General features: G+C 36.7%; 2 protein-coding genes across 5 annotated transcripts; one reads left to right on the forward strand and one right to left on the reverse strand.

The window, feature by feature from the left end:
• Positions 1–2,279: 2,279 nt before the first annotated feature.
• Positions 2,280–11,559, reverse strand: LOC125240733 (armadillo repeat-containing protein 6 homolog). Its single transcript, XM_048148780.1, has 9 exons — positions 11,303–11,559; positions 11,037–11,180; positions 10,719–10,936; positions 10,012–10,168; positions 8,751–8,886; positions 7,903–8,068; positions 4,784–4,877; positions 4,251–4,400; positions 2,280–2,835 (listed from the first exon to the last, which is right to left on the reverse strand). Exons 1-9 carry the CDS (start codon positions 11,417–11,419, stop codon positions 2,620–2,622), a joined length of 1,398 nt encoding a protein of 465 aa, XP_048004737.1. The 5' UTR covers positions 11,420–11,559; the 3' UTR covers positions 2,280–2,619.
• A 487-nt stretch (positions 11,560–12,046) lies between these two features.
• LOC125236305 (charged multivesicular body protein 4b) lies at positions 12,047–26,744 on the forward strand. Of its 4 annotated transcripts, none has more exons than XM_048143072.1 (6): positions 12,047–12,336; positions 13,076–13,253; positions 15,227–15,377; positions 16,360–16,474; positions 18,834–18,899; positions 26,122–26,244. In XM_048143072.1, exons 1-5 carry the CDS (start codon positions 12,156–12,158, stop codon positions 18,875–18,877), a joined length of 669 nt encoding a protein of 222 aa, XP_047999029.1. In that variant the 5' UTR covers positions 12,047–12,155; the 3' UTR covers positions 18,878–18,899; positions 26,122–26,244. The 4 variants fall into 4 exon arrangements, 3 of the variants coding, with proteins under 3 accessions (XP_047999029.1, XP_047999018.1, XP_047999009.1); XR_007178196.1 differs by lacking the exon at positions 26,122–26,244 and adding an exon at positions 19,514–19,634 and having other exon boundaries at positions 12,048–12,336; positions 18,834–19,348; XM_048143061.1 differs by lacking the exon at positions 26,122–26,244 and having other exon boundaries at positions 12,048–12,336; positions 18,834–19,634.
• The last annotated feature ends 688 nt before the right edge of the window (positions 26,745–27,432 follow it).

Here is a 27,432-nt window from a genome sequence, read left to right on the forward strand (position 1 = left end):
TTCTTATTCTTTAATGGTTATGTTTGGGTCTTATCTCGTTGCAAACGTTCCGACCAAGTATTTGAATACCTTGTACCTGTTTTTAGCAGACGAAACACTTAAGTTTAATTATTATAAGGTATAACACAAGGAAGTATAATAATATTTTGAAACCACCCATTAAAAATAAATGTTAAACGATCTAGTAGAGAGCATAAAAGCTCGAGATATATAGATATCTTGAGAAAATTATAGAATTAACTCTTCCATACTTTATTTGTTCCCATACATTCGGCGTCTACCAAATTACACCTCGCGCAAAATTGTTTCAAGCAGATATACCTCTAATCTTATTCATCGTAACCTATCAATATTGGTATCATTTGAAAGTACAATTAAAGTACTTTAAGAAACAATGTCAATCATTTTCCTAAAATCAATAATCGCCAGTCTGCGGTGGTTACAAAGGAAAAAAGTGGGTATGCAATTTGACTGGTTTCCTAGGTTTGATACCCTAGACGAGTTTAAAAGGGGAGGTAAAGGTGACATATGGGTTGTTCTCTGGCCTAAAAGCTACACAGAGGGTCAGGGGAGAAAAAAACTAGGGTTTAAGTTTAGTTTTAAGTTGTTTTTTCTTTTATTTGTTGATTTTATTGTGTTTAATTTTTTTGTAATTTTATCAAGGATACACGTTGGTTTCTTTTGCTGAAAATTCCCTTTTTAAAAACTAAACTTAAACCCTAGTTTTTTCTCCCCTGATCCTCTGTGTAGCTTTTAGGCCAGAGAACAACCCATATGTCATCTTTACCTCCCCTTTTAAAATCGTCTAGGGTATCAAACCTAGGAAACCAGTCAAATTGCATACCCACTTTTTTCCTTTGTAACCACCGCAGACTGGCGATTATTGATTTTAAGAAAATGATTGACATTGTTTCTTAAAGTACTTTAATTGTACTTTCAAATGATACCAATATTGATAGGTTGCGATGAATAAGATTAGAGGTATATCTGCTTGAAACGAATTTTGCGCGAGGTGTAATTTGGTAGACGCCGAATGTATGGGAACGCGTGTCAAGCGGCACTCCCCGCCTACAGGTATGTGGTTGTAGTTTGCTTATTTATTATCCGATCGTAGAAATTTAAAATGCAACAGATAGCTTAATAATGCAGTTAAATGATTTATATAACATATTTTTTAGCTAAGTGGTCGTTTTCATTTCCTTTTTGAGTCACAAAAATCAAAAAAGATAGTAAAAAAAAAGTATTTTTTGCATTATTGTTAATTAAAAAATAATTAACAAAATTATACTTTTCACATATAAGAAATCTTAATCAGCATGTTATACGCTTTCAATCGACACCTCATTTTTCAAAATTGGATAAGGGGTTCTAGACAAATTGGCAAAAAATTGGAACCCGGGACCGGGATCTTTGTGACGTCATAGTTAACCCCCCCACAGTCTGAGAATGCGACAAGTCATTATTTCTTACTCAGTAAAGTCTACCGATCACAACGATACTACTTGTCAGCAGTATACTCTCCAGTCACATCAACTTTTTCCGAGACCCTCTCGCCGCTCTACTAACTTTATTTTCATGGTTGCGAGATTATTCATAAACATTTTTCTTTGCAATTTGTTAAACTAGGTATTCCGTATTTTAATAATTATAAATGGCTGTGTTATACGGAAACTAGTTGCATTTAATATTTTTAGTTATTTTATTTTATAATTTGTTTCACGATTTATAATTTGTTATTATGCAACTTTAAATCGAACGGATTTTTAGGTCTTTTGAACGTACCACACGGTGGCCATTTATATGTCTGATCTATGACCGGCAAAATGGAACCTGGACTCTTGAAATATTCCTATGCGTGTTCTGTTTCGTCCTTTAATATAATATGTGTAAGCCTACATACGCCATAAGTATGTTTAGTTGTTAATTTTAAGTTGAATTATACCAATGATGCCAGTTCTGAACTATAATTATTATTCTGATTTGATTTGAATCAATAAATATTTTATAAAAATATGTTTTTCATTTTTATTCCTTCTACGAAAATACCAAGAGAGGACAATAGTGGGCAAGCATAAAATAAAAAGAAAACCGTTTTTGTCAAATATTAGTACAAATTTAATATAAATCAATTTAAAAATTATAACATGTCATAGTAAACATGTTTACAGAGAATACAGAGTGAATTCACAAGCAGTTATAAAGCATAAATTAAACTGTGAACAGTCTTTTAATGCTTAGCTTAGCAAAATATTTCTTGGTCAATGATCATTATTTATTAAAACTGTAACATTATTAATATTTCGTAACTTTGACAATATCAATAGGTAGATAAGATCGTATGATTGCATTCCTACCAAATTAGTAGTTACATATTTTAATACAATATAATGAGCGAAGCCATTTTACTCCACCCTCCGTACATTTTAGATACCCAAGCTGTGTAAGAATGTTTAGAAAAGTCGAAACTCAAAAAAGTCTCAACGCAGGTGCCTATAAACTAGGTAATAATGCAACTTGGTTTAGAATAGGATATCCTTCTTTAGAAAGGAGAAAGAAGGGAATCTAATTTACATAGTAACCAATAAATTGGTTGTCAGCACAAACAAATGTGTAAGAAATTCACTGCTGCAACTCCACGCCCTTGCCAGTCCACTGTTCATCAAACTTGACATCGCACTCTAGATCCCTTAGCGCCGATTTGACGTCGAATCCAAAGTCCTTGAGGAACCGCTCGTAGGAAGCGTTGAGGATCGGCTCGATCCCCAAGTCCTTGAACTTGGGGTTCATGTCGCGACACCGGGCCACCATGTTCCGGATCGCCCAGCAGCCGTTTTTCTGGAAAAATATATTTCATATTATAAATGAGAAAGTGTACCTTTGTTTGTTTGTCCCTCTTTCACGGCAAAACGGAGAGACGAATAGACGTGATCTTTTAAATAGAGATAGTTGAAGGGATGGAGAGTAACATAGGCTACTTTTTGTCTCCTTCTAACCCTCCATTTCCCTAAAATGGGGGGTAGACGTTTGTATGGGGCTTTCCGCAATTTTCGAATTTAATGCGAGCGAAGCTGCAGGCAAAAGCTAGTATTTGAATATAAGTATTCGTTTCTTTTCGAATTTAATGCGACACTGGCGATCAAATATATGAAAGAGGCGCGTTGCAGCACAAAGCTCGTGTAGGTGAAGTATTTGAATATGAAGTCGATTGTTCGCGTTTTTGTGAGGCGGTAACTGTCCACTGTCACTTCATACTGTACGATAGTACTCTTTATTATACTGTGTCTGTAGAATGGAACGATTCACACTGGTTTGAGGTTTTGTAACGAAGGTTCCAAGACTATAGTCTTGGAACCCTATAGGGTTTATTATGAATAGAATAGAAATCTTTATTTCTTAGAATATGGTACATACAGAGATGGTCAAGTTACAATAGGTGCGACATATTCTGCCTACATCGGCGTAGAAATATTACAATTTATTAATAACTAAGGAACTCGTTAACTGAATAAAAACACATGTCTAGTAACCAACCAAACATTTTCCGCTGGAAGTTATTTAAGTCTGTTACTGATGCAATGTCTTGAGGAATCTTGTTATACAATTTGATTGCCATAATATATACATTTTTACTATATATGCTTAATCTATGTCTAGGAACGTATAGTTTATGTGGATACCTCCCAGTAGTCTTATTATGAATAACATCATGTAGTGGGTGGTTGTGGGTGTCACAAATGTGACAACTTCATATATATAAGCAGGGCAGGGGAAGAAATTTTAGCTCTTTAAATATTTGGCGACAGTCTCCAGTTCGGTTATTATGAGATCTTACATTAATCGTAGACAAGCGTCAACTTTTGGCATCTAAAATAATGACATAATGAAGGTGTATAAACGACAGTAGATTACGGCTTGAAGTCGATGCCGTAGTTCTGTAGTTTGTTACCTGTTAGTGCCTCGACAGCTGCGTTCCCCGGGTGCCTCTTGAGGCAGTCGACGATGGCCTAAGGCTCCCCGCAGTCTTAGTACAGTCGGCTGTGAGGTGGCTCGCGCAGTGTCAGTGCCGCGATGCATTTTAGAATCAATGGCCTTGTTCTGTTAAGCATTACAGCGTTCTCCGGGTGCCTCTTGAGGCAGTCCATTATAGCCTCAGGTGCCCCGCTGTCGTAGAACAGGCGGCTCGTGTAGTGTAGTGTCAGTTCCGCGATGCATTTCAGAGTCTGACATTGTTCTATAGTTATCTCTGTCACCTGTACAGCTGCGTTCTCCGGGTGCCTCTTGAGGCAGTCGACGATGGCCTCAGGCGCCCCGCAGTCGTAGAACAGGCGGCTGTGAGGCGGCTCGCGTAGCGTCAGTGCCGCGATGCATTTCAGAGTTGAAGCTGTTGTTGAGGCATTGCTCTGTAAAGTTAACAAGTCAATCCATACTAATATTATAAATGGGAAAGTTAAGTGGAGATAGTTGAAAGGATGGGGAGTGACAGAGGGTACTTTTTGACTCTTTTTAACGCGAGCGGAAGCCGCGGGCAAAAGCTAGTATCATCATATGGTTGAACATGAACCGATGCAGCGTGAGCAGTTTTATGTGCTCTGCCTACCCCTTCTGGGAATACTTTTGGGAAATAATATTGTATTACGTTAGCGCGATAGTTATGAAATAAAATTAATGTAAAAATAATAATTGTAATCTATAATTAATCTACATCCCGACATGACCCAAGAGGTTGCCCTTGCCACTTACTGACGTTAACGTCAAGTTGTGATATTCATTAAAATAAACTTACCGCGTGTCTAGTGAGTAGCAGCACTATGACAGGCACAATTCCACTTTTAACCAGCTGCCTCTTCACGTCGTCGTTACCGGCTAAAGCTGTTGTCCTAAAACACACACAAATGTAAATAATATTAGAATAATGATACTTATTATAAATTCAGTTAGCCAGGCAGGCAAGCATGGTCGCGATAAATGATAAAACAAAACATCAGCCGGCGTATCATGCTGCCAATTTTATCACTTATCCACGTGGATAAGACATATAAATTCACTCTCACACTGACATATTTGCTAAAGCGTGATGGATGCTTTATAACGTGGATAAAATAAAAACATCAGGCCGTCCCTATTGCAATTTGTAAGCGCGATAGGGACGGCCAGATGTTTTATCATTTATCGAGCGACCATACTCGACTGCCGGAAGAATGAAAATTCAATTTTAACCATTTAATAGCAAAGTCGGTTTTCGCCTGGCTAATTGCCTATTACAGGGGTTAAGAAGGTTATGGCTTTGACCTATCCAGTGACGAGGCATGATATCCCTTTATTGATCTAACGGGACCAAACATATTCCTTGACGACAAATTGATTGATCAATAAATGGGTCCGTGTCTGCTACACATCCTGTGCAATAGCGCAATTCTACATTTGCGTACAACCGGGTAAGAAATATTTTGATTTAATAACAGTCCGACTTTGTGTTAGTAAACATGACAACAGCTGAAAAAGGAGACTACCTGTCCTTCGGAAATAAGAATTACGGTCTGAAGACTGTAAAGAATGGCACGAACATAATTTGGACGTCCTGAAAGGAGATATTATCGGCACGACAGACAAGAACACGTCAATAACGAAAAACTGCATTGTTAAGGTTAACCAGACGTCCTGTCATGACTACAGCGATAGCACAAGTCAGCTGAGACATAGAGCAAGGCACATTAATTATTGGAAGGCCGAGTTAGAACGAGCAATACGTGACATCGATGCTGAAATAATAGTCCTGGAATCTCAAAGACAGCAGCTCAAAAATGCTATGGATACTTTAAAAATACCTGAGTACATCACTGAAGAGTGTCTTGATATCAGAGCGAATAGAATGCAATCAGACTTGGTTTACGATGAACCACAAGAAGCATTATTCACAGAGTCTGCTCTTATAGAAAATGTTAAGAGATTGCACCGAGAAATGCTTAGAGATATAGAGAATCAGATGGCGATGAATATAGCCGCGAAGCATGCTTTGGAAAGAGATTGGAGTAACAAATATTTGGCATTTAAATATGAAAGTGAAAACGCAGAATTGGAAACTAAGGCTGTCAATATAAAGGATTCGGCGGGAGCTACCAAATTATCTGAAGGCCAGTCCAATGTACAGTCTTGGGAATACAACACTGTATCGACTTTAGACCAGTTTAAGATATCAATGGAGAAATCGCAAGCTTTGAGAGCTAAAGTCGAAGCGGCATTGATAAATACGGCCAGAGATCTGCGTTCACAAGATATCAAAGTGAACGATGAATTGTCGAAAAGGATCGCGAAAACTGAACAAGTGAAAATCGAGTTGGAGAATCAGCTGCGCCTAACATTGCAGAAAATAGTTGAAACTGAAAATATTTTGGAGACATTGCACGACGAAATGATGAAAGTGTCACAACGGATCCAGGTGGCCCAAACCAGACTTCACACCAAGAAGTACAGACCGAACATTGAGAATTGCAGGGAAGGGTCGTTAGTTGGTCTTATAGAAGAGGTGAAAGATTTGAACGACAGCATGACTCTTTTGCAAAAACGTTCACTGGAAACGGAAAAGTTACGGGCTGAATTGATCCACGAAAGAGGAAGGCTGGAGAACGAGATTATTGTTAAGAAGAAATCTCTTTTCTGCGATAATGATAGGTGTTTGTTCCTACGTTCGCACTATCAGTCTGCAGAGAAGATGTGTGGCTTTTAGGAGCATTATCAATATCACCTACTTAAATGTTTGCCTGTGTGTAGTTTGATACATATCTAATATTAGCAAAAAGAAGTGTTCAACAGTTGCACTTAGGGTGACTTAGGTACTCTATCTTCTATACCAGCAATTCCCGAAAAGTTTGTACATTTGGATCATGTCTCCGATTTGGATAAAAATTGGTAGGCTGATAGAGTCCATGATGCTGAGCAAGATCCACTAGGTTTCCCAAAATGTCCTATAGGTTGATTGTATGAAACTTTCCTTTTTTGTTACCGAAAATGTATAAAAATCTGGTAACAAAAAGGAAGGTTTTAAACTACATAGGACATTTTGGGAAACCTAGTGGATCTTGCTCAGCATCATGGACTCTTATCAGCCTACCAATTTTTATCAAAATCGGAGACGTGATCCATATGTACAAACTTTTCGGGAATTGCTCATACATACATACATACAATCACGCCTGTGTCCCATGAAGGGGTAGGCAGAGCACATCAAACTACTCAGGTTTCAGTGCCACTCTTGGCAAATAAGGGGTTGAAAGGAAACGAAACTGTGACATTGCAGTGACAGGTTGCCAGCCTGTCGCCTACGCCACAATTTAACCCATATCCCACAGTCGCCTTCTACGACACCCACGGGAAGAAAGGGGGTGGTGAAGTTCTTAACCCGTCACCACACGGGCATACATACATTTTATGCACATCAATAAAAAACAACGAAAAGCAAACATACCCCCTATTTTAATTATTATTAAGGTACAGCGGGAAAATCTCGACTGGGGGACAATTGTAACTACAAGTATCCACTGAACACGCCTACCGCGAACCGGTGGACACTCTATTTAATAATGCAAATATTGTATAAAACATGGAAAAATGGACCAGTTACATTTGTCCTCCAGTCGAGATTTGCCCCGCTGTACCTTAATAATCCTTGAATGTCGTATCGTACCTACATATAATTAGGACAGTTTGATATCTGCCTCGCTAAACGGACCTGGGCATTGCGGAATAGGGCTAAAACCATGAATAAGGCGTCATTCGGCTAAAATGACCTGTCGAAGCGTTAACGTCCTTTTCGCTCTTATTAAGTTGATATAAAGATTTTTTTGCTTGTTAGTTGACTAGTGCTGATCTGTGTCTATAATAGGTATATGTAGACCAACTACTTACAGCTTGCTCGCCTGCTGCACTACAGCACTGTTGTCAGAGTTGTCAGCTAGCACTGAGAACAACACATCTGCGCCACTCTCCGCCACGGTAGCACACAGTTCGTGTCTCACTAGGAGACATGCTATTGTCGACATCAGTTCTGATACTAAAGGTGGTTTGGTGTGTTCTGGAATCAAACACATTGCATGCATTTTTGAAGCTTAAATACTTTAAACAGATTATACAACATCTTATCCATATCATTTCAGTATTCATTCATATTATTCAGTATAGTTTTTCAAAAAAATATTATTTAAATGATTTAAGTATGTTTTGGAACAGTCTTAACAAATGTGAATCATGATAAAAAAGTAAATGATTTTTGTTTTACACATATTCAGACATTGTGTCTCTGAAGTTTATCGATCCTAATACATATTATAAATGGGAAAGTGTGTGTGTCTGTTTGTTTGTCCATCTTTCACGACCAGTGGCCCGTTTCCATCTTGTATTTGACAACCCATACGATTTGACAGTTGCGCACTTGTAATACAAATTGACGACGAATTGATTTTTTAAGAGATAGATGGAGAGTGACATAGGCTTCTTTTTGTCTCTTTCTAACCCACTTCACCAAAATGGGGATTGGAAGTTTGTTTGGAGCATTTCGCCATTTAACGCGAGCGAATATATTATGTACATACATACATACAATCACGCCTGTATTTCGAACACCTATAAAGATTAGTGCCACTTGGCAAATAAGGGGTTGAAAGAAAACGAAACTGTGACATTGTAACATATTATGTATAGTGATAAATATATAAATAATTTGTTTAATAATCTACTATTAATAGCTGTTAACCTACCTTTTAGTAAGTTAGTTAACGGCTCTAGTAGCTGAAACCCAAGTTCCTTGGCATGGTCATGTGCTTTGCCAAATTCCACTCTAATATCATCATCCAGGGGGAATTTCCGGATCACTGATAATACTTCTGATAGTAACTGAAAATAAACATAGTGTATAAATAAACTGAAATAGATAATACTATAATTAGAATAATACTGTGTAACCTGTTTTGAGTAAATAAATTAAAAAAAAAAAGATATCAATGATATCATACACGAAAGAAAAAACGACAAGGCCACCCTAGTGGTAATGACGTTAGCCGCGTAAGCTAAAGACCCGGGTTCGATTCCCGGCTCGGCCACCAGTGGGCCTTGTTATTTTTTTTCTTTCGTGTATGATATCTATTAGTTTATAATTTATATATAGTAGTGCGACTACTTGAAAAACAACAAATCAAAAAAATATTTAATAAAATAATTTGATTTCTTCCATTGTTTAACAGTATGATTAAGTAGTGTCAAAAGTTAAAAGGCTACAATGCAATAGTTTCATATGAATACTTAATATTTGCATACAGATGTAGTCCGAAAAGACTTGCCTTCATATTGTTGCGGAAACATAGAAACACATCATGCTATTTCAGTCAGTCTCAGTACAAGATGTACTGACATTGACTGAATTAGCATGAGAAATACGCACGTTTTCGAAAAATATGAAGGAAACCCTTTTTGCACTACATCAGCTGTACATCATGATTTTATTACTTTGGTTATACTTAGGGCCGGTTGCATCAAACAGTCTGTCATCGTTAAAGCGTTCGTTAAATTTTATTGTATGGGATCTTATTATGTGTCTTTGGTTGATACTGGCCCTTAGTATTTTATTACCAAACCATTAATTAACACGACCAAATGTGGTTAGAGATAGTAAAATAGTTTTCATCACACCCACACTTTAAATGTGTTATTGCACTCAGGCGGAGCGTGAGTTATAGAAAAATCGTTCTCCCAAGGGAATAATGAAATTTCTTGTAATGTACTTAACTTTTTTACATCTATTTACATATTTTTTACATTGCGAGTGTGATGAAAAACATTGTGTGTAACTCGGGGAGTATGATTACTAATTACTAATCGCTCTGGCAAGCCGTCGCTTTAACTTACTCTCGTTAGTAATATTCAACTTCCTCCCCTTGTTGCACAATGTACTATTCTGTTAACAGTTTTCACATATGTGTGGTTATTTGGCAGGCAAATAAAAAAGTAGGATGTTTTTATTACCTTAACATTGTTCTCAACTTGCAGCAAAGCCTTCAAGTTACTTGTTATATTCTTTGCAAACAACCTTTGACGGTTCATCTCATGCTTTATGCAACATGTGCTTGTCCATTTCAATGTTGCCATGAGTATGTTGTCATCTTCTGTGTTATCTAAAATGCTGCAACAGATAATTTTGTTATGAATTTTAATGGTTAGACATATACCCATTGCATATATAGCCAGTGAACGGCTGATAGAGAGGAATGGAGGAAGATGATCTGCTGCGCCGACCCCAAATAATGGGAAAAGGGCAAGGGAATGATGATGATGATATATAGCCAGTGAACTCTTTTAAATAAGGACTGGACAAACATATTAAAACTTTGAAAAGTGATACCTAACTTCTCGAGTGCCAGACTGATTTTTGAGTTGTTTTAATTTTGATTTTATTCTAATTAATCAAATTTCAAATTTGATTGATATAATCGGCCGAGAGTCGGCAGTAATATACATGCATCAGCATAGACTTAAATAAATATATGTTGTCTATCCTATTCTATTCTAAAGAGAATAATAATACTTTATTAACATTATAAATATTCATATTATTAAATGAAAACAGGACTTAATCACATAAAACTTATTTTTATATTTAACCTGACTAAGCGATTAAGTCCCGTTTTCATTAAATAATAAAGATTGTGTTAGTTCAAATCAATATATAATACCTTTTAATGACATCAGCACCTTTCTGATCTAACAAATCAGGTTGCACATCCATTAGGGCTATTAAAGTGTTCAAGACATTTATAATAAATGTTGCATCTTTTTCATTTGTTTTTTCCAAGGTCATTTTATGCCTTGATTGGAGTAAATCTAGTAATAATGTGTAGGCACCTTCTTTGCCTGCTTTTACCCTGCGAGCAATGTCTTTGTTACTTTCTGCCTAAAAGAAAAGAGAATGGTTATTCTTCAAGTTTCCTCAACTGATGCTTGTTGAGATTATACAATTTATACATAAAACACAATGTTTAAAAAAAAGGTACCTTTAATATTTCTAATTGCTCTATAATTTCATTGTCATCACCATCTTCTTTGAGTTCTTGCAGTTTCTTTATTGATTTGGAGATCTCAGGGTCGTCGCCAGGTGTTAAAACTAAATCTTTTATTATATTTGATAAATCGACACCCTGAAAAAATATATAATAAACAAAGGTGTCTTACTGAATATTTATAGAAATTTAATGAGAAATAAATTCATTGCTGTGTAGGTCATTCAGAGTTTTTGAAGATCACAATAATGAAAGTTTACCTGAGCTTCAAATTGGTTTATAGCATCTTGGATAGCTTCCTCCGCGCTCATGTCAAATTCTTGCATATTCTCTTGAACGACTTCATCGTAGGTCTCTTGAGATATAACCCGAACCATTTTTCTGAAGCTGCTGTATATTAAAATAACAAATTTTATTTAGAATTCTGTAAAAACACAAATAATAGTAATTTATTCTTCATACGGAATCTGAATCACAGAAAGAGATTCCCAAGTCCCAACCAAAACCGTCCCAAAACATGTCATAGAAACGTCATTTGTCACTGTCAAATGAATGTTGATGTTGATTGCGTATAACGGATTGCAGTATTGAAGTGATCCTAATTTATTTGTACTTGAAAACCTCAGTTATCTTTCATAATTTACAATCACACTAAATACTTAACGCTTAATTGATTTTTTTGGAGCACATGTTTGTAACAAATTCAATAATTGTTTTCTATAATCGAGAGTCATAGACGGACGGAGTATGCTATGCTTGTAACGGATCACGCTAAATCTTTAAAAAAAATAAATCGTTCCAAAACTTGTACTATTTTTGACATTTTACAGTAATAAATAATTTTGATTGTGGATAATGGAGTATATCAACATTTTATTCAACAAATTTTGTTTATTATACTAAATATAGTACATTTTTAAATTCTGGATCAATCATATTAAAGTTCATTTTGATTAAATGTTGTAAAGTATAAAATAAATTTATGATTTTACTTTTAGAACGTTACACAGATGACGCATCGACTGCTGCAAAAGAAGGATATAATTTTCTCGTACGTATTTGTGTGTTCAATCAAGAATTGCGTTTCTAATTTATCGAATTTAAACGTTCAAAATGAGTTTCCTGACGAAAATGTTCGGAGGCAAGAAAGAGGAGAAAGGCCCGACAACGCATGATGCAATACAAAAATTACGTGAAACTGAAGAGTTGTTGATTAAGAAACAGGAGTTTCTGGAAAAGAAAATCGAGTTAGAAATCCAAACAGCTAGGAAACATGGCACCAAAAATAAAAGAGGTAACTAGCAATCACACTCTACTCGGTAATTACATCAATTAAATGACGGTAGTGTAAGGATTTCTTTGTTGACATGACCTTGTATTTTATTTGAATTCATTTTTATTTTGGTCGGTACTAGTCTGTAGTGCTACTAACCCACTATCCATTTGTATCCTTTTGTATATTAATCATATATGCCCCAGAAGCTAATAAAAATATGAGGAAAATATAGACATGTTGAATTAGACTTGCCAATTCAATTGGTCTTTCATAGCCCTAGATTAATGTTTGTTGTATTTTTTGATAGCTAAAGTATAATATGTTGGGAAGGTAGGGCATTGGTGGGATATAGTTTCAAAATACACATTCTTGCATTAACAACATCAGTATCAAACAGTGCTGCATCTTTTAAAGTGTCTTGATATCATACACATGATTCTGTATCATATGGTATACATGTATACCCATTGTAGATATTCATATTCATATGGTATAAGCTTAATCACAGTGCAATGCAATATTGTCATAATGGCGTAATGATGAATCATCTTCAACAGTGGACTGTGATATTTAAAATGTGGAAAACAGCTTTCACCTTAAGACATCATAATTATATCATGTATAATGCAGCATAATATTAGGATTAAGTTGGAATACAGTCAACTCCTCTATTTTAAATCTAACCATCTACATGTTTTGTAAACAATTCCTTCATGTTATCCTCCTAATGTTCAATGCAATTAAAAATCCATTTCAGCCGCGATCGCCGCGCTCAAGCGTAAGAAGCGTTATGAGAAGCAACTCACCCAGATTGACGGGACGCTCACCCAGATTGAGGCACAGCGAGAGGCGCTGGAGGGAGCCAATACTAATGCCCAGGTGCTCAACACAATGAAGGATGCTGCCAATGCGATGAAGCTTGCTCACAAGGATATGTTAGTATTCTATTCTATGTTTAATTCTTCTAATATTGATCACAGTATGTCTTTGCAACATTTTTTTCTACTTTGTGGTCAGTTGTGTACCAGAATCTTTTTAGGCTGATTAAGAGGATATGGTAGCGAAAATGCTAAAATGGAAAGAAGCCCCCCTTTCAACTTGGGAATTTTAGTTAAATATACAATGTTATGAACTAGATTTATCGAAAAAAAATTGTCCATTAAGAACAACTCAGTCAAAAGATATTTAAAAAAAAATCATTAAAATCGAGGTTCCGCTCTCGACTCTTTCCTCCTTCAAAACTTAATCAATCGGAATGAAATTTGAGAATCTGAATAACAATGAAATAATCTATGTCGGACCGTTTAGCTTTTTTGGTTAATTGTTACCAATCTTGAGTATCACACCTTTTTTTGCGCCAGAATGAAAAAGGCCGTTTTTGGAAATTTTTGATTGGCTCCAGAGTCTTTAAAAAGCAGAATATCAAATAAATCAAAACGGTCCGACACAGATAAAAATAATAACAATCTGTGTTGAAAAAATCATTGCTCTATCTTCAAAAACCAGGGAGGAAACAGTCGAGAGTGTTTGTATGGAGAATTGACCCCTACCATATCGTCTTAATTTAAAGTTTCCAAAAAACATTATATTTGACATGTATAGTAGGACCTTCATTTCCTTACCATGCAACTTAAAGTCAGGGATATAATTATAATTACACAACACCACAGTATAAGGAATATTCAGTAGTTAATCTCCGGCAGGTAGATGCGGGCGGTATCTACTGCGCAAGGTCACGCAGGGTTGAACAAAATTACTATAAAGTTAATCAATCAACTTCGTACAAAGTAAGTTGTTGTTATCTAATAGGTACTACATATTAGGTAACTGTAAGTATTAGTACCTATAACAATACCACACCAGTCAATATTGAATACACAAAAAAATATTATTCATATATTAGTCTCATAAGCGCAATACTAGATTGTGTAACGATCCCGAGCAAAATGAGATATTCACGGGACGGCTTTTCACATCACGTATGTGGTAATTTATATGTTATACTTAGATATTATTTAAAACAAAAACGCACTTTCTACTACGTACCATTCAAGTAGGTACGTGTTTTTTTCTTAAATACTGACGAAATAGTATTTACATAAAATGTCTGAATAGATGGTTCCACAATATTTAAGTAGGTACCAAACTTTCGAGATAAGATAGATCGCATCATCTACCTAAATAAAAAACAAGTATTTGGTTGCAAAGTAATTAATGTCGTTATAGGTAAATCCTTATTGATTTTAATGCATCACTATATCTCACTTTTACCTAACGCTGCAAAAATATAAGTATAAAAACCACTTACTTTTCTGGAAGTCTAGGAATTGTGAAGAATTTTATATCCGGATTTTTAGAACTGTTCTCCATACATCCATAAACACTACAGTAACGAAATGACCTCGGCACTGACGTCATTTTCACACACACATCAAAACAGCGCGCAAACGCGGCCCCGACTGTCCAGCCCAATAATTACCAGTTTCGCATGTTTTCGCTGCATGCGAGGGGAGGGAGGGGGACACACCGCGCGGCGTGAAGTTTGTAAGAAGAGTTATTACTGGTTTATACTGTGACAACACATGGCAACGTCAGGTGATGTGATGGGGACATTGTCAGGCTTTGCTTTGGTGATATGAGACAGGTGACGTTGATGGCGTGGACATGTTCTGTTGTCTACTCCTTGGCTTATTGTATATTATTTTAGCAGTATTAATGCTAAATTCGCAGCTGAGTTCAAGGACGTTGAGGTTATCAATCACTACCTCTTATGGGTCTTTGTACAGTACATTGTTTCCACTTACTTTAATAACATTTAGATATGTATAGAAGGTTCCGAAAACCGAACAATTGTGTCTGTGATTCAGACTTATTACAAATCATTACTTATATATCTTATCTATCGCAGCGATGTGGACAAGGTGCACGACATTATGGACGACATCGCGGAGCAGCACGACATCTCGCGCGAGATCACCGACGCGATCAGCAACAACGTCGCCTTCCCCAACGACATCGACGAGGACGAACTCGAGAAGGAACTGGAGGAGCTCGAACAGGTAACCAAATGGTTCAAACAAGTACTTATTGTAATAACCTAACCACCATAGTGGACCGATTTTCATGAAACATGGCTAAGAACACTCCCGATTAACTCAGTTTTCAAACAAAAAAAACTAAATCTAAATCGGTTTATCCATTTGGGAGCTACGATGCCACAGAAAGACACACACACACAGACAGACAGACAGACGAACAGACAGTCAGACACGTCAAACTTATAATATAACACCCCGTCGTTTTTGAATCGGGGGTTAAAAAAGATGTGGGTGGATGTGTCTGAGCGGCATGCGAGCGTTATCGCCATATACGCCCACTGCAATGTCTCTTTCTCTGGTGCAGCATATGGACCAGAATCCGTGTGAGTTAACATGAAGCAAGATGGCTTATAATCAGAGATCGGACGGATTTGCGACATTCTTAGTGACTTACGTCATTTTAATGACTTTTAGTATGAGATGACGCACAAAAATCAAGAGTGAACAGGCACCTTCTGGACGAGCTCACTCCATCGTAGGCCACGTCTTTGCCTTTGGCTAGTCTGTGGTCAAGAGTAACCCCATTTATAATAATAAAAAAAAAAAAAATATCCGATCTGCTTATAATTGATGGTCTCATATTACAAGATGATAGGAGACTAGATAAAGCTTTTCTAGTAGAAGCACACATGTTGCCATATTGTCTACTATTGTTGAACTAATTCCAATGTGATGTGAATGCCATGCAGATTAAGTGCGGGTTTCCTTCGTATTTTTCCGGAAACGTTCGTATTTGTCATGCTAGTTCAGTCAATGGCAGTACATCTTGTACTGAAACTGACTGAAATAGCATGACACGTTCGTACGTTTCCGTAACAATACGAAGGCAAATCTTTTCGCACTACCTCTGTACCACAGCTATACGAGTATAAATTTACCTCATGGAAAGTTTTCATTGTATTATTTATGTTACTTATAAATGTTATCTATTTTATATCTACAGGAGGATCTCGACAAGGAGATGCTCGGTATCAACGTGCCTACAGACACGCTGCCGGATGTGCCTAGCGCCGAGTTGGTCCACGACAAGCCCAAACCCAGCAGGTCCAAGCAGACAGGTCAGTTCCTTATTTATATAAATACACGGTGTAACATGAGAGAACCGAAAGATTTTAACTACGCATTTCTGAGGGCAAAATAAAGATAAAATGTTATATGATAGCATATTATAAAGATAGCATATTTCGCAAAAAAAATTTTTTTTTGTGCTACTGTTTTTGGTTTTTTTTGGATGTATTTTCACATAAAAAGTAAATGTTATTCGTAAAACTGGCACTTAAAATAAAAATTACCATAAAACAAAAATTTTTTTTGCAATAAGTTACCTACTAGTTAAATAATTTTTCATAATTTGGATTTTTTTCAACCCCTTTTTGCCAAGAGTGGCACTGAAACTTAATAGTTCATGTGCCTACCCCTTTATGGGACACAGGCGTGATTATATGTATGTATGTATGTAGTTACTAGTTATTTTTTGACATCTATCAACGAGGATAGTTAGATTATGTCCGATAGCGGCATCATCGCCATCAAAATAGCGTTTTCTTCTGAGAAATAATAAGTAATTGTTCATATGTAGGTGATGTGAAAGTAGGCGAAATCCAGAAAAGTTTACATGAAATTTTACCAGGGTGTCCACTTTCTGGAAAGTCAGGGAAAGTCAGGGAAAAGTCAGGGAAGCTCATAGTGGTCATGGAAAGTCAGGGAAAGTCAGGGAAATGATTTGGAGGTCAGGGAAAAACTTGGCACCAAGAAAAAAATCAAAAAGTATTAAAAAATAATATGATTTCTTGATGGGTTGACCACATCCATGACAGCAAAGATCGATTCCCGGTAGTGATTTTAAGGCATCTTAAAATTGTCACTTTAGACTTTTCATTACATGTATAGTACCTGGCCTCCATCCCAGTGATTGCTAATGAGAGATGTCAGAGACTCAGAGATATCTTCATGCTCTAGCTGACCTTATCTGGCCCAAAATCGTAAATGTGGAAAAATCAGATTTTTTTACATTGCGTGCCCTACCCACATATTCCAAAATGGCGAAGGGGGTCGGGAATAAATTCAATTATTGTGATTCAGATTAACTGGAAAGTTGCACCACAATGTCACCATATACAATAATTCATAATTTGCTTTTGCTAATAGGGCGATGTGAAAACGACAAAGACAAAGTTACGTCGCTGTCCAAATTTAAGTATCTATCCGACAATCCAAAGCGGAGTTCCTCATAAAGCCAATGGCGCATAACGTCACATAGAGGCGCAATTTGGCATGAGTCAAAGGAGCATAGGAGGATAATAAGCGTGACGATGAAAGAACTTCAAAACACTTGGAAACCTAAAGGCATGTAGTGGCAAAACACCCAAATGGGCATCCCGACGCTGACAACAAAGAAAAAATTTCGCGCTCACTTCGCTCGCGTTTAGTATTTTCCATTTCATCAATTTTAATTCCCTTTATTTTTCGTGAAAGTTTCATGAAATTTAAGAGTTTTTGGAAAGTTTCCGCAACTTGCTCATAACTACTCTGCTCTGATAGACTAGGTACTCCATTTTGTTTCCTATGTTATGTACTTAATAACTATTATCAGCCCCAGGGACGTATAAAAGTGGAAAAATTTTCGCGCTCGCTGCGCTCGCGATGTTTTTTTCTAGCCTGAACTACCCATTAGGGCGCCGAAACTTAAACTCGCTCTACCCTGTTAGAGTGTACGGGCCGGCACTGGTATAGCCAAAAGTAAATGGCGATAACTTTACTACCAACTACAGATTTCGTTAATGTTAGTTTTATATAACCAGAAATTAAAGTTTGATAGTTAACATAAAGATAAAAAAACCGTAGGTATAAAAGTATGAACTGCCTTGCAAATTTTAATATTTCGTACTTTAGAAAACAAACATATTCCAGAAAAAAAAATTCTGTGACAGACGGACAGACAGACGCTCGAGTGATCCTATAAGGATTCCGTTTTTCCCTTTTTACGGTACGGTAAAAACTTATATTTTTCAGGTTTTTTTTTCAAGACAGAAAAAAAACCGTTTTTTGCAACTCTAAGCAAAAGTGGTAATAGTTGAATGAAAATTTGGTCAGGGAAATTTTCTTAAATGGTCATGGAAAGTCAGGGAAAAGTCAGGGAATTTTTTTTGGGTTTAGTAGTGGACACCCTGTTTACTCTTTTACTCTTATAATATAATGCTGTTAAAATTATTCGGTTTTCTCAAGTTACACCATGTATAGGTATACAAACAAGCTAATGCCATCTTTACGGCAAGCTTCAAAATAGGACATTGGGCCTTTGTGTTTGTTGGATGTCGCGATACAATATCGATAGGAATAATTACAGCTTATATTGATTATTTTGAAACGTTGACATTATCTATGATACTTAATTATTTATTTTTATTTATTTTTCAGAGGACGACGAAGAATTCGCAAAGCTGCAGTCCTGGGCTACATAGGCTGGTCGTGGTTCGAACACTTGTACGTTGTGATATTTTGACGGTAGCGAGTCGAGTGAAGGTTTACTTTTGCGCTGTTAAGCTCAAATACAATGTTTTAACCATGAGTGTATCAACACACAGAGTTAAGAGATAGACAGATACTATGATTCTGTGATTTCATGGAGTCTATAACCTCATATAGAACATGTGTATATATGCGCGACTGAGTTTTGGCGCACATTTACAACTAGAGGACGGATGCTGAGTGGCTCAAATTTAATAAGTGATTACTTGTACTGTACCATATGTGTGTGCGAAATCGATTGGTTATAAAAACACAGTTTTGGTTCACAGGCATTTCTGTCTATATGTCAACGCAGTGATGTGATGTATGAAACTTTAAAAGTGCGTCCAGATTTAATGCGCGCTTTGCATCAATGGCGCTTAACCCATTCATTGTCGAAGACGCGAATTCGCGTCACGATACATGTTAGGCAGCGTTCCCACTTAACGTCTCCTCAGTACATTTTGTATTACATAATAAACAAAATACAAAATGTACTGAGGAGACGTTTTTTGAATTACATTCAGGCGGCGTGGCGGGGACGTCCGTTGTGCGCCCCGAGACGTGCGTCTTATGAGTGTGGATGGTAGCTTAAATTGTAATGCAGATGCGGACTTCGGTAATGAATGGGTTTAGTTGCGCATTATAACTCCTCGAGTGCCAGACTGATTTTTGAGTCGTTGGAATTTTGATTTTATTCTAATTAATCAAATTTCAAATTTGATTGACGTAATCGGACTGGTGTCCGCCGGCCGACAGTCCAAAGGCGTATGCCGTAAAGTAAATATACCTGCCACCATCAGTTTTATTTAAGGTTGTGAACGATAAGATGTGTGTCAAAAGTGTCTCCTAGGCATTTGACATGAAACCTTAAAACTGGCGGAGAGTCTGCTTAAAATAAAAGTGTCTTTCGCATACCTTTGTTGGACGACAAATTCGCTGGTATTGGTGAATATCTACAGGGAAATTGCACATCTTAGCAAAAGTAGCCCTTCACTCGAACATGTGTATATAAATATGTATGAATCAATCGTTCGGCTTTATGTAATGCAATTAAATGTAATCTGCCTTATATATTTACTGGCTGAATTTTGTACTATACTGCTGTAATTTAATAGCGCTGGTGGCCTAGCGGTAAGAGCGTGCGACTTACGATCCGGAGGTCGCGGGTTCGAACCCGGGCTCGTACCAATGAGTTTTTCGAAACTTATGTGCGAAATGTCATTTGATATTTGCCAGTCGCTTTTCGGTGAAGGAAAACATCGTGAGGAAACCGGACTAATTTCAATAAGGCCTAGTTACCCGTCGGGTTGGAAGGTCAGATGGCAGTCGCTTTCGTAAAAACTAGTGCCTACGCCAAATCTTGGGATTAGTTGTCAAAGCGGACCCCAGGCTCCCATGAGCCGTGGCAAATGCCGGGATATCGCAAGGAGGATGATGACTGCTGTAATTTAATATTTAGCTCATTAGTGAAAATTCAATAGCTGAAACTGCCCAAAGCTAGGAAGTTAGTTATTTGCAACGGCAATGATGAAGTTTGATAATATCATTGCCTTAATGTATGTCAAATATCTATAAAAAAATATGACGTTTATAAATGATAACAAAGAGGTACAAGTAATATAGAGAGTTACTGTCAAAATAAAATATGTAATCACAGTGCATAGACTGCCATCTCTCGACACAAGCTTAAAACTTTTAAACCTCAGGCACAGAATATATAATAGTACAAGTACAGAAGGCTCACTCCTTTGATGTTTACAAAATGCCGCCATTCTAAATTCTTACCTACATTTACAAAGGGACCGCTCGCGAGCAGCCGACATTGAATTCTATTGCGCCGCGCGAAGTTCGTCGCGAGTGAACGGGCCGCGAATTCGCGGCCACCGGCATGTACTTGTAGCGCGGCGATAGAATCGTGGAGTGAGCCGCCCCTGCCTCAGGTTTGACAATATGGCCCATATTCTTGGCTTGATATGTGTTAAAATGTCAAATATTAATATTAACGCCATCTAGCCGAGCGTCCCCCAAATGTGTAACGCCATCTAGGCCACCGTAACTTTTCCTATATGGTTCTGAGGTACGTTTTTTTCTTAGACTGTAGCTGTCTATACGGAGTTACATTATGACGTGTAAAATTATAGTTTTATCAATAAATATTGAATTGAATTGAACATATGTCTTTGATGATAATAATGACATCACATTTCTTTATCAGCTTAGACAGACTGAAATAAATGTACTTCGGACGTAATGTCATGTCCGAAACGTCGGGTTAAATATAAAACGTAAGTTTTACGCGATTAAGTCCCGTTTTAATTTAATAATATAATAATTCTTGTCCAGTATAGTACAAAATATCAGTATTTAGTCCAAATATTGATAGAAACCGATGGATATGGGTAGGCAAGATGTCTGTAATTATAATTTATATTTATTTGCTGTTTTTTCTAATCAATATGTTAAAGAAAACTATTTTTATATTAATTTTAATTCGTTAGGTTTCGAAAATGTTTGCACTAGATAAGATTTGCTACTAAACGCTTGACTCGAATCTTTGCTAAACATCACTATTTGGTTGATCTTATGGATTCTTCTGTTAAGGCATAATAACTGGAGGGCAGGCTAGAAATTTTATATCAATGGTGATAAAATAGTAGGTTGTTAGTAGTGCTCTATCGCCATTCATATGAAATTATCCCCGTTAACTGCAAGGGCCTCAAAAAAAACATAGTATCTCGTTTTGACAAATGGTCGAGATGACACTTCCCTAAGTCCCTTCTGGTTGGCTTAGTTTAAACATATAGCAATGAACAATTATATGCGTGATAAAATAATCCTTGTCTGTACAGTCAACAACACAGCTGTGAATACAAAGTGTCAAAAATATGTATACACACACCTTAATGTACAGGCAATAAAGTTCTGTATACATATGTTTGGCAGTTTGTCTGTGTTCACAGCTGTGTTGTTGACTGTACGTGACAGATACTCCATAAAAGAAATACTGTCATAGGGACCATAATCCCATGTGAGAGGTCTAGAAGCAAGTTTAATCAACATTGTCATGAAAAACGTTATGACTTTACCTTATTTAGGCATCGGAGTTGGATAAAAGATTAAAAGTAGTAAATATTAGTACATAACATTTGTTTCTCATTCGAACTAACAACGTCTGTAATGTAAACTAGGATTACTGCCTACATGTATGTACTAGAAGGAAGCGTATGTTTTTTAAGCTCTAATTTTACCTTGTTTGTAATTCAATACATTTTACCTGAAGATATCGGTTTTTTATTTCTTTAATTTTACCTGGCATTCGCCTGGCAACCATACTCGCATAAGGGTCAAACGGATGTTAAAAACAAAATCAGTCATCTGGACCGCAGGGGCCCATTTCTCGAGGCTACAAGTTCCCTGGGGCCCATTTCTTAAATTTGAAAGTTACAAGTTACAAGCGGAAGTCTCTTTCTAACTTGTCATCATGTCATTAGACATTGACTACCACTTGTAAATTGTAACTTTCAGTTTTGAGAAATGGGCCCCAGGTAATAGTAAACGGTGTGTGGTGCTGTAGGCACTGGTTCCATCAAAAGCGAGAAACTATGAGCTATCGGCTATAAAAATGAACAAAGGATAGTCGCTCCCGTGTAAATAAAAGACAGAGCGAGCGATTACTCATAGCTCGGCTACGAATAAGGGCCCATTTAGACGGTACGAGAACTCGCATACGAGTATTATTACGTTGCGGTATTTGATGGCTGTGCAAAATTGTATGTAACCTCAACAGCGTACAGCGTTCAACAACAACAGCGTTCGTGAACGTAGGTCATTGCGAATCTTGTGTGCTCTTTATTCGATCCTATTTGACCCAGCTGCGCCCAATTATCTCAGGACCAATTTTCAGTTCGTAGCGGCTCGGCCGGGTTGTGTGCTCCGTGCTTCTCGTACGCTGAAACTGGCTGTCCTCCTTCATCGCACTGGATTCTTGTCCAACTCGTTTAGCTGTCAGGCAATTCGTCTATGGAATGCCCTCCCTCTGCCTATCAGGCAAGCTCAGAGTAAACTCTCTTTTAAAAGCACTTATTTGCAAACATTCGAGATTAATGTCTACTTGATGTCTCGCACTAGGTACATTTATTTATTTATGTATATGTGTATTTTATTCATATACAGCGCGTAAACGTAATAAGGGCGATAAATGAAACCAGGCATATAATTCAATATTGTTATTATTAATTAAGTAGACGTGGTTGCGATGACAATCAATGACAACTGTCAACGAGCGTTTAACGCGAGTGTGTTTGCATTACGTTGCGGGCCGAATTAATTTGTATGGATAAAAAAAATATTTCAATTTTAAGTAAAAGTTATCTAATTCCATTTTTTATGTCCTATACTCACCACCATTAAGAGGTTCGCCAGTATTAGGTTTACACCCTGTATATGTATTATACTAATATATAATGTAGGTTTACTTATTGTATTTGTGTATGTTTATTAGGGTGGAGCGAAAAAACACTTTTCTTGAATTAGCAAACCTAATAGTTATCAATCAGTGCCCCTTAGTCTATGAAGCCTTTGTGCAAATTTTCAGCTTTTTAAATCAACATCTTCTGCCTCCGCATTAGGGTTGAAATTTTGAAAATCTCATACAAACCTAAAAATTCAACTTTCAGATAAAAAAAAAATTCGGCAGTATTATGTTTAGTATATGTTATTGATACATATCATTATGAGAAACTACAAAAAGTTGCGAAAATAGCCTCAAGAATCGCCAAAGTTTGTCTAGTTTCAGTACATTCGCCAAAATAGCCGCTAAAATACTGAAAATTGGCGATTTTTTACGCTATTTTCGCAATTTTTGGTAGTTTCTTCTAATAATATGTATCAATAATGTATACTGAACATAATACTGCCGAAAAAACACTTTTTATATAAAAGTTGAATTTTCAGGTTTGTATGAGATTTTCAAAATTTCAAACTTAATGCGGAGGCAGAAGATGTTGATTTAAAAAGCTGAAAATTTGCACAAAGGCTTCATAGACTAAGGGGCATTGATTGATAACTATTAGGTTTGCTAATTCCAGAAAAGTGTTTTTTCGCTCCACCCTAATGTTTATTTTATAATAGTAGGTATCGACTTGTATTTAATCGTTACAATCTCATACTGGCTTTATAATCTTGTGCACCAAACTATCTCTGTTTTGCCCAATGGTTGACTGGTAGAGAATGCCTTATAGGCGTTAAGTCCGCCATTTGTACTTTTTATTGATAATTTGTGCAATAAAGTTTAAATAAATAAATAAACAGCCCGCAATGTACCTAACTAAAATCGGATGCAAATGGGCCAAATTGTCAAAACTGAGGTTCAAAAGTTTTAAGCTTGTGTCGAGAGATGGCAGTCTATGCCCTGTGATTACACATTTTTAACCGCCTTCCAAATCTCAAAGGAAGGGGTTATCAAGTCGTCTGTATGTTTTTTTTTTTTTTTTTTTTTTAATGTTTGTTCCTCGATATCTCCGTCGTTACTAGACCGATTTTGAAAATTTTTTTTTTGATTGAATGTATATGCATACAGATTGGTCCCATTTTTCTCAGAACCCAGTTCTGATGATGGGATCCTGGAGAAATCGAGGGTACTCCTCAAATCTGAAAGGCATACATATGGTGATTTTTGTGTTTTTAAAGGAACAGCAGGCATTTACGTACGGAACAGTGACATTTGGTGCAGTGGAACTCCTGATGATGGTCAGAATGGAACTCCTCAAATCTGAACGGCACACTTATAGTGACTTTGGTATTTTTATAAGAACAGCATGCACTTACGTCCAGAACAGTGATATTTGGTGCAGTGGAATTGCTGATGATGGTCAGAACGGAACTCCTCAAATCTGAACGGCACACTTATAGTGACTTTGGTATTTTTATAAGAACAGCATGCATTTACGTCCAGCACAGTGACATTTGGTGCAGTGGAACTGCTGATGAAGAGTGAGCCGCCCCTGGTTAGAGTTCCGTTCTGATAATCATTCTCATCTGTAAGTACTTCAGAATCATCCAGATTTCAAAATTGGTTCAGAAATGACGGAGATATCGAATAACAAACATTAAAAAATATACAGACGAATTGATAACATAATCCAACATTTGAAAGTATTTATCACCAGAACCCCAAAGGAAGGCGGTTTTTTTTTCTTAAAAATTATACTTTGACAGTAACTCTCTATAATACTCGATCCTCTTTGTACATACATAGGCACATTGTTCATTGGCTGTTGTTAAAGTGACAAGATTCTAAGTAAGAAGATCTATCTACAAATTATTATTTGTAACATTTATATTGTTCGCGACATAGGATCCTGGTTTACTTTTCGTCACCTAATTAAATAGCGTCATGCGGCACCGATTATACAATAATTACAACAGAGGGTGTGTACGATAAATCTTGTATGTACACTGGTTTGCCATGCAGGCGGCGCCCGGATTTGTGAGGTGAATTTTGATATTTGTAGTGACACTTTCGCTAGGCGGTGTATTCTGGGTCGCGGGTGTGTTTGTTCTTTGGTTTTATTAAAGTTTTAGTGTCGTATTAATTTTACGCTGACCGTTTAAAAACAAGTAGTTTAAGGCCTGTGCCTCTGATGTGTTATATGCGTCCATCCAGCATATCTACGAGTGGATGGAAATGAAAGTGAAGGTGAGGTAGGATTACATATTAATATTTTTTCTATGAAAAATAAAGTAGGAAGTCAAGCTTTGCCGACATAATTCGGTTAAAACGTTTATATATATACCGTCGATTCTAATGAGTCTAATGACATACCTAATTACTTATTCGAAGTTAATTAAATACTCGTATTCCTAAACCGAACCCAAATCAGAATAAGGCTGTATGGGAACGTAATAAGATGTCGTGGCCAATATTTAAATACTAGCGCCCATCAGTGCTGACCATTTGATAGGATAGTCCGAAGGGAATCATACGCCATGAAGCTATTTGTTTTGGTAAGTCCAATTATTTATTTTTAACGACATAAAGGTGGACTATTTTTAATTTAATATACTTAATTGTTTCAATATTCAATGACTGGTTTTTCAAAAAAGAATTGAACGAAGAAGAAGGCATTGAACGACCTATCACTCGACTACGTATATGTTCTAAATGTTATCAACTTATTATTTTCTGTCCTTCCAGATATCTCTCTTCGCCGTATTCCACTACTCCACAGCAACAATAGACGTCGCAGAACTAAAAAAAACGGCACAAGAAAAGTTGAACAACGCAAAAGAAAATTTGCAAGCCTTGCACAAGACAGCAAGTTCAGAACTGTCCAAACTGGTGATGGGAATAAATCTAGAAAATGCAAAGAAACTGGACATATTTCATATAATACCAAAGGTAACTAAAAAAGTCGCTAAAGTAAAGAGTTTGCTGTCCGGAGAAAGTAAGAAGCCCAAAAAGGAAGCACTTATTCTGGATCCGTATCAAGCTGAGAGGTTAAACCACCACTTTGCCCACAGTAAATACCGCATCATTGTTCGTCATTATGATTAGGCTGGACTGGTATGGTTGCCAAAACAAATGCAAATATAAGTGCACAGGATTAATCTGAATCTTATCTTTTTGAACGCTACAGACCTCTTTGGCCGTCACCGGAAAGTCTTGCCAGGGACGCCATCCATGGCTACAGCTGTAAGCTTCGCGAATGGTACAGAAATTTACACGAGACCATAAATTAAATATAACAAGATCATACCATCCCATACATTAAAATGCGACCGCCTACGAACGCGCTTACACTCTACCACACATAGATGGCGCCACAAAAAAATGCCTTGTTGCCACCGATTATTTGTAGATTGGCATTAAGTGTCAATTCAGAGTCGTAAATCTATGTCAAAAGTGACACTTAACGCCATCTACAAGTATAATCGAAAGCTACAAGACATTTTTTTTGTGGCGCCATCTATGTGTGGTGGAGTGTAAGCGCGTTCGTAGGCGGTCGCATTTTAATGTATGGGATGGTATGATGATCTTGTTATATTTAACCCTTAAATGCATAGTGATGTATATATGCATCATGCATTTTTGACTCTATTGACAGCATGTCAAAGTTTAAATTTGAATAAATCTTTGTCAAGGTCATGCATTTAAGGGTTAATTTATGACGAGACTCAGGGACTCTAAAGTGAAATATGGAATGTTGGGTCCGATCCAAAGACATACTTCACTACTATAATATTTAAAAGGGCTTTAGCAATTACCCGTGAGTGAAGACTGTTAAAATCTATATTTAGACTAAGCTTATTTTTATATTTTTTTTGTAATAAAATACTGAAAATGAATATCGTTTTACTTTTGCGCCTGTGCATTTCAATAGGTAATATAAATAGATAAGTTAGATTAGATGCTCCTTTTCTTTAATTATAGTACTTATACTTATTAGAATGTAGAATTTAAACTGACTTTCCATATGCTTTCCATTCCAGATTTCAGGTACCGTAC

The sequence above is a fragment of the Leguminivora glycinivorella genome, chromosome 2 (genome assembly GCF_023078275.1).
Source record: "Leguminivora glycinivorella isolate SPB_JAAS2020 chromosome 2, LegGlyc_1.1, whole genome shotgun sequence".
Classification (NCBI taxonomy): Eukaryota; Metazoa; Arthropoda; class Insecta; order Lepidoptera; family Tortricidae; genus Leguminivora; species Leguminivora glycinivorella.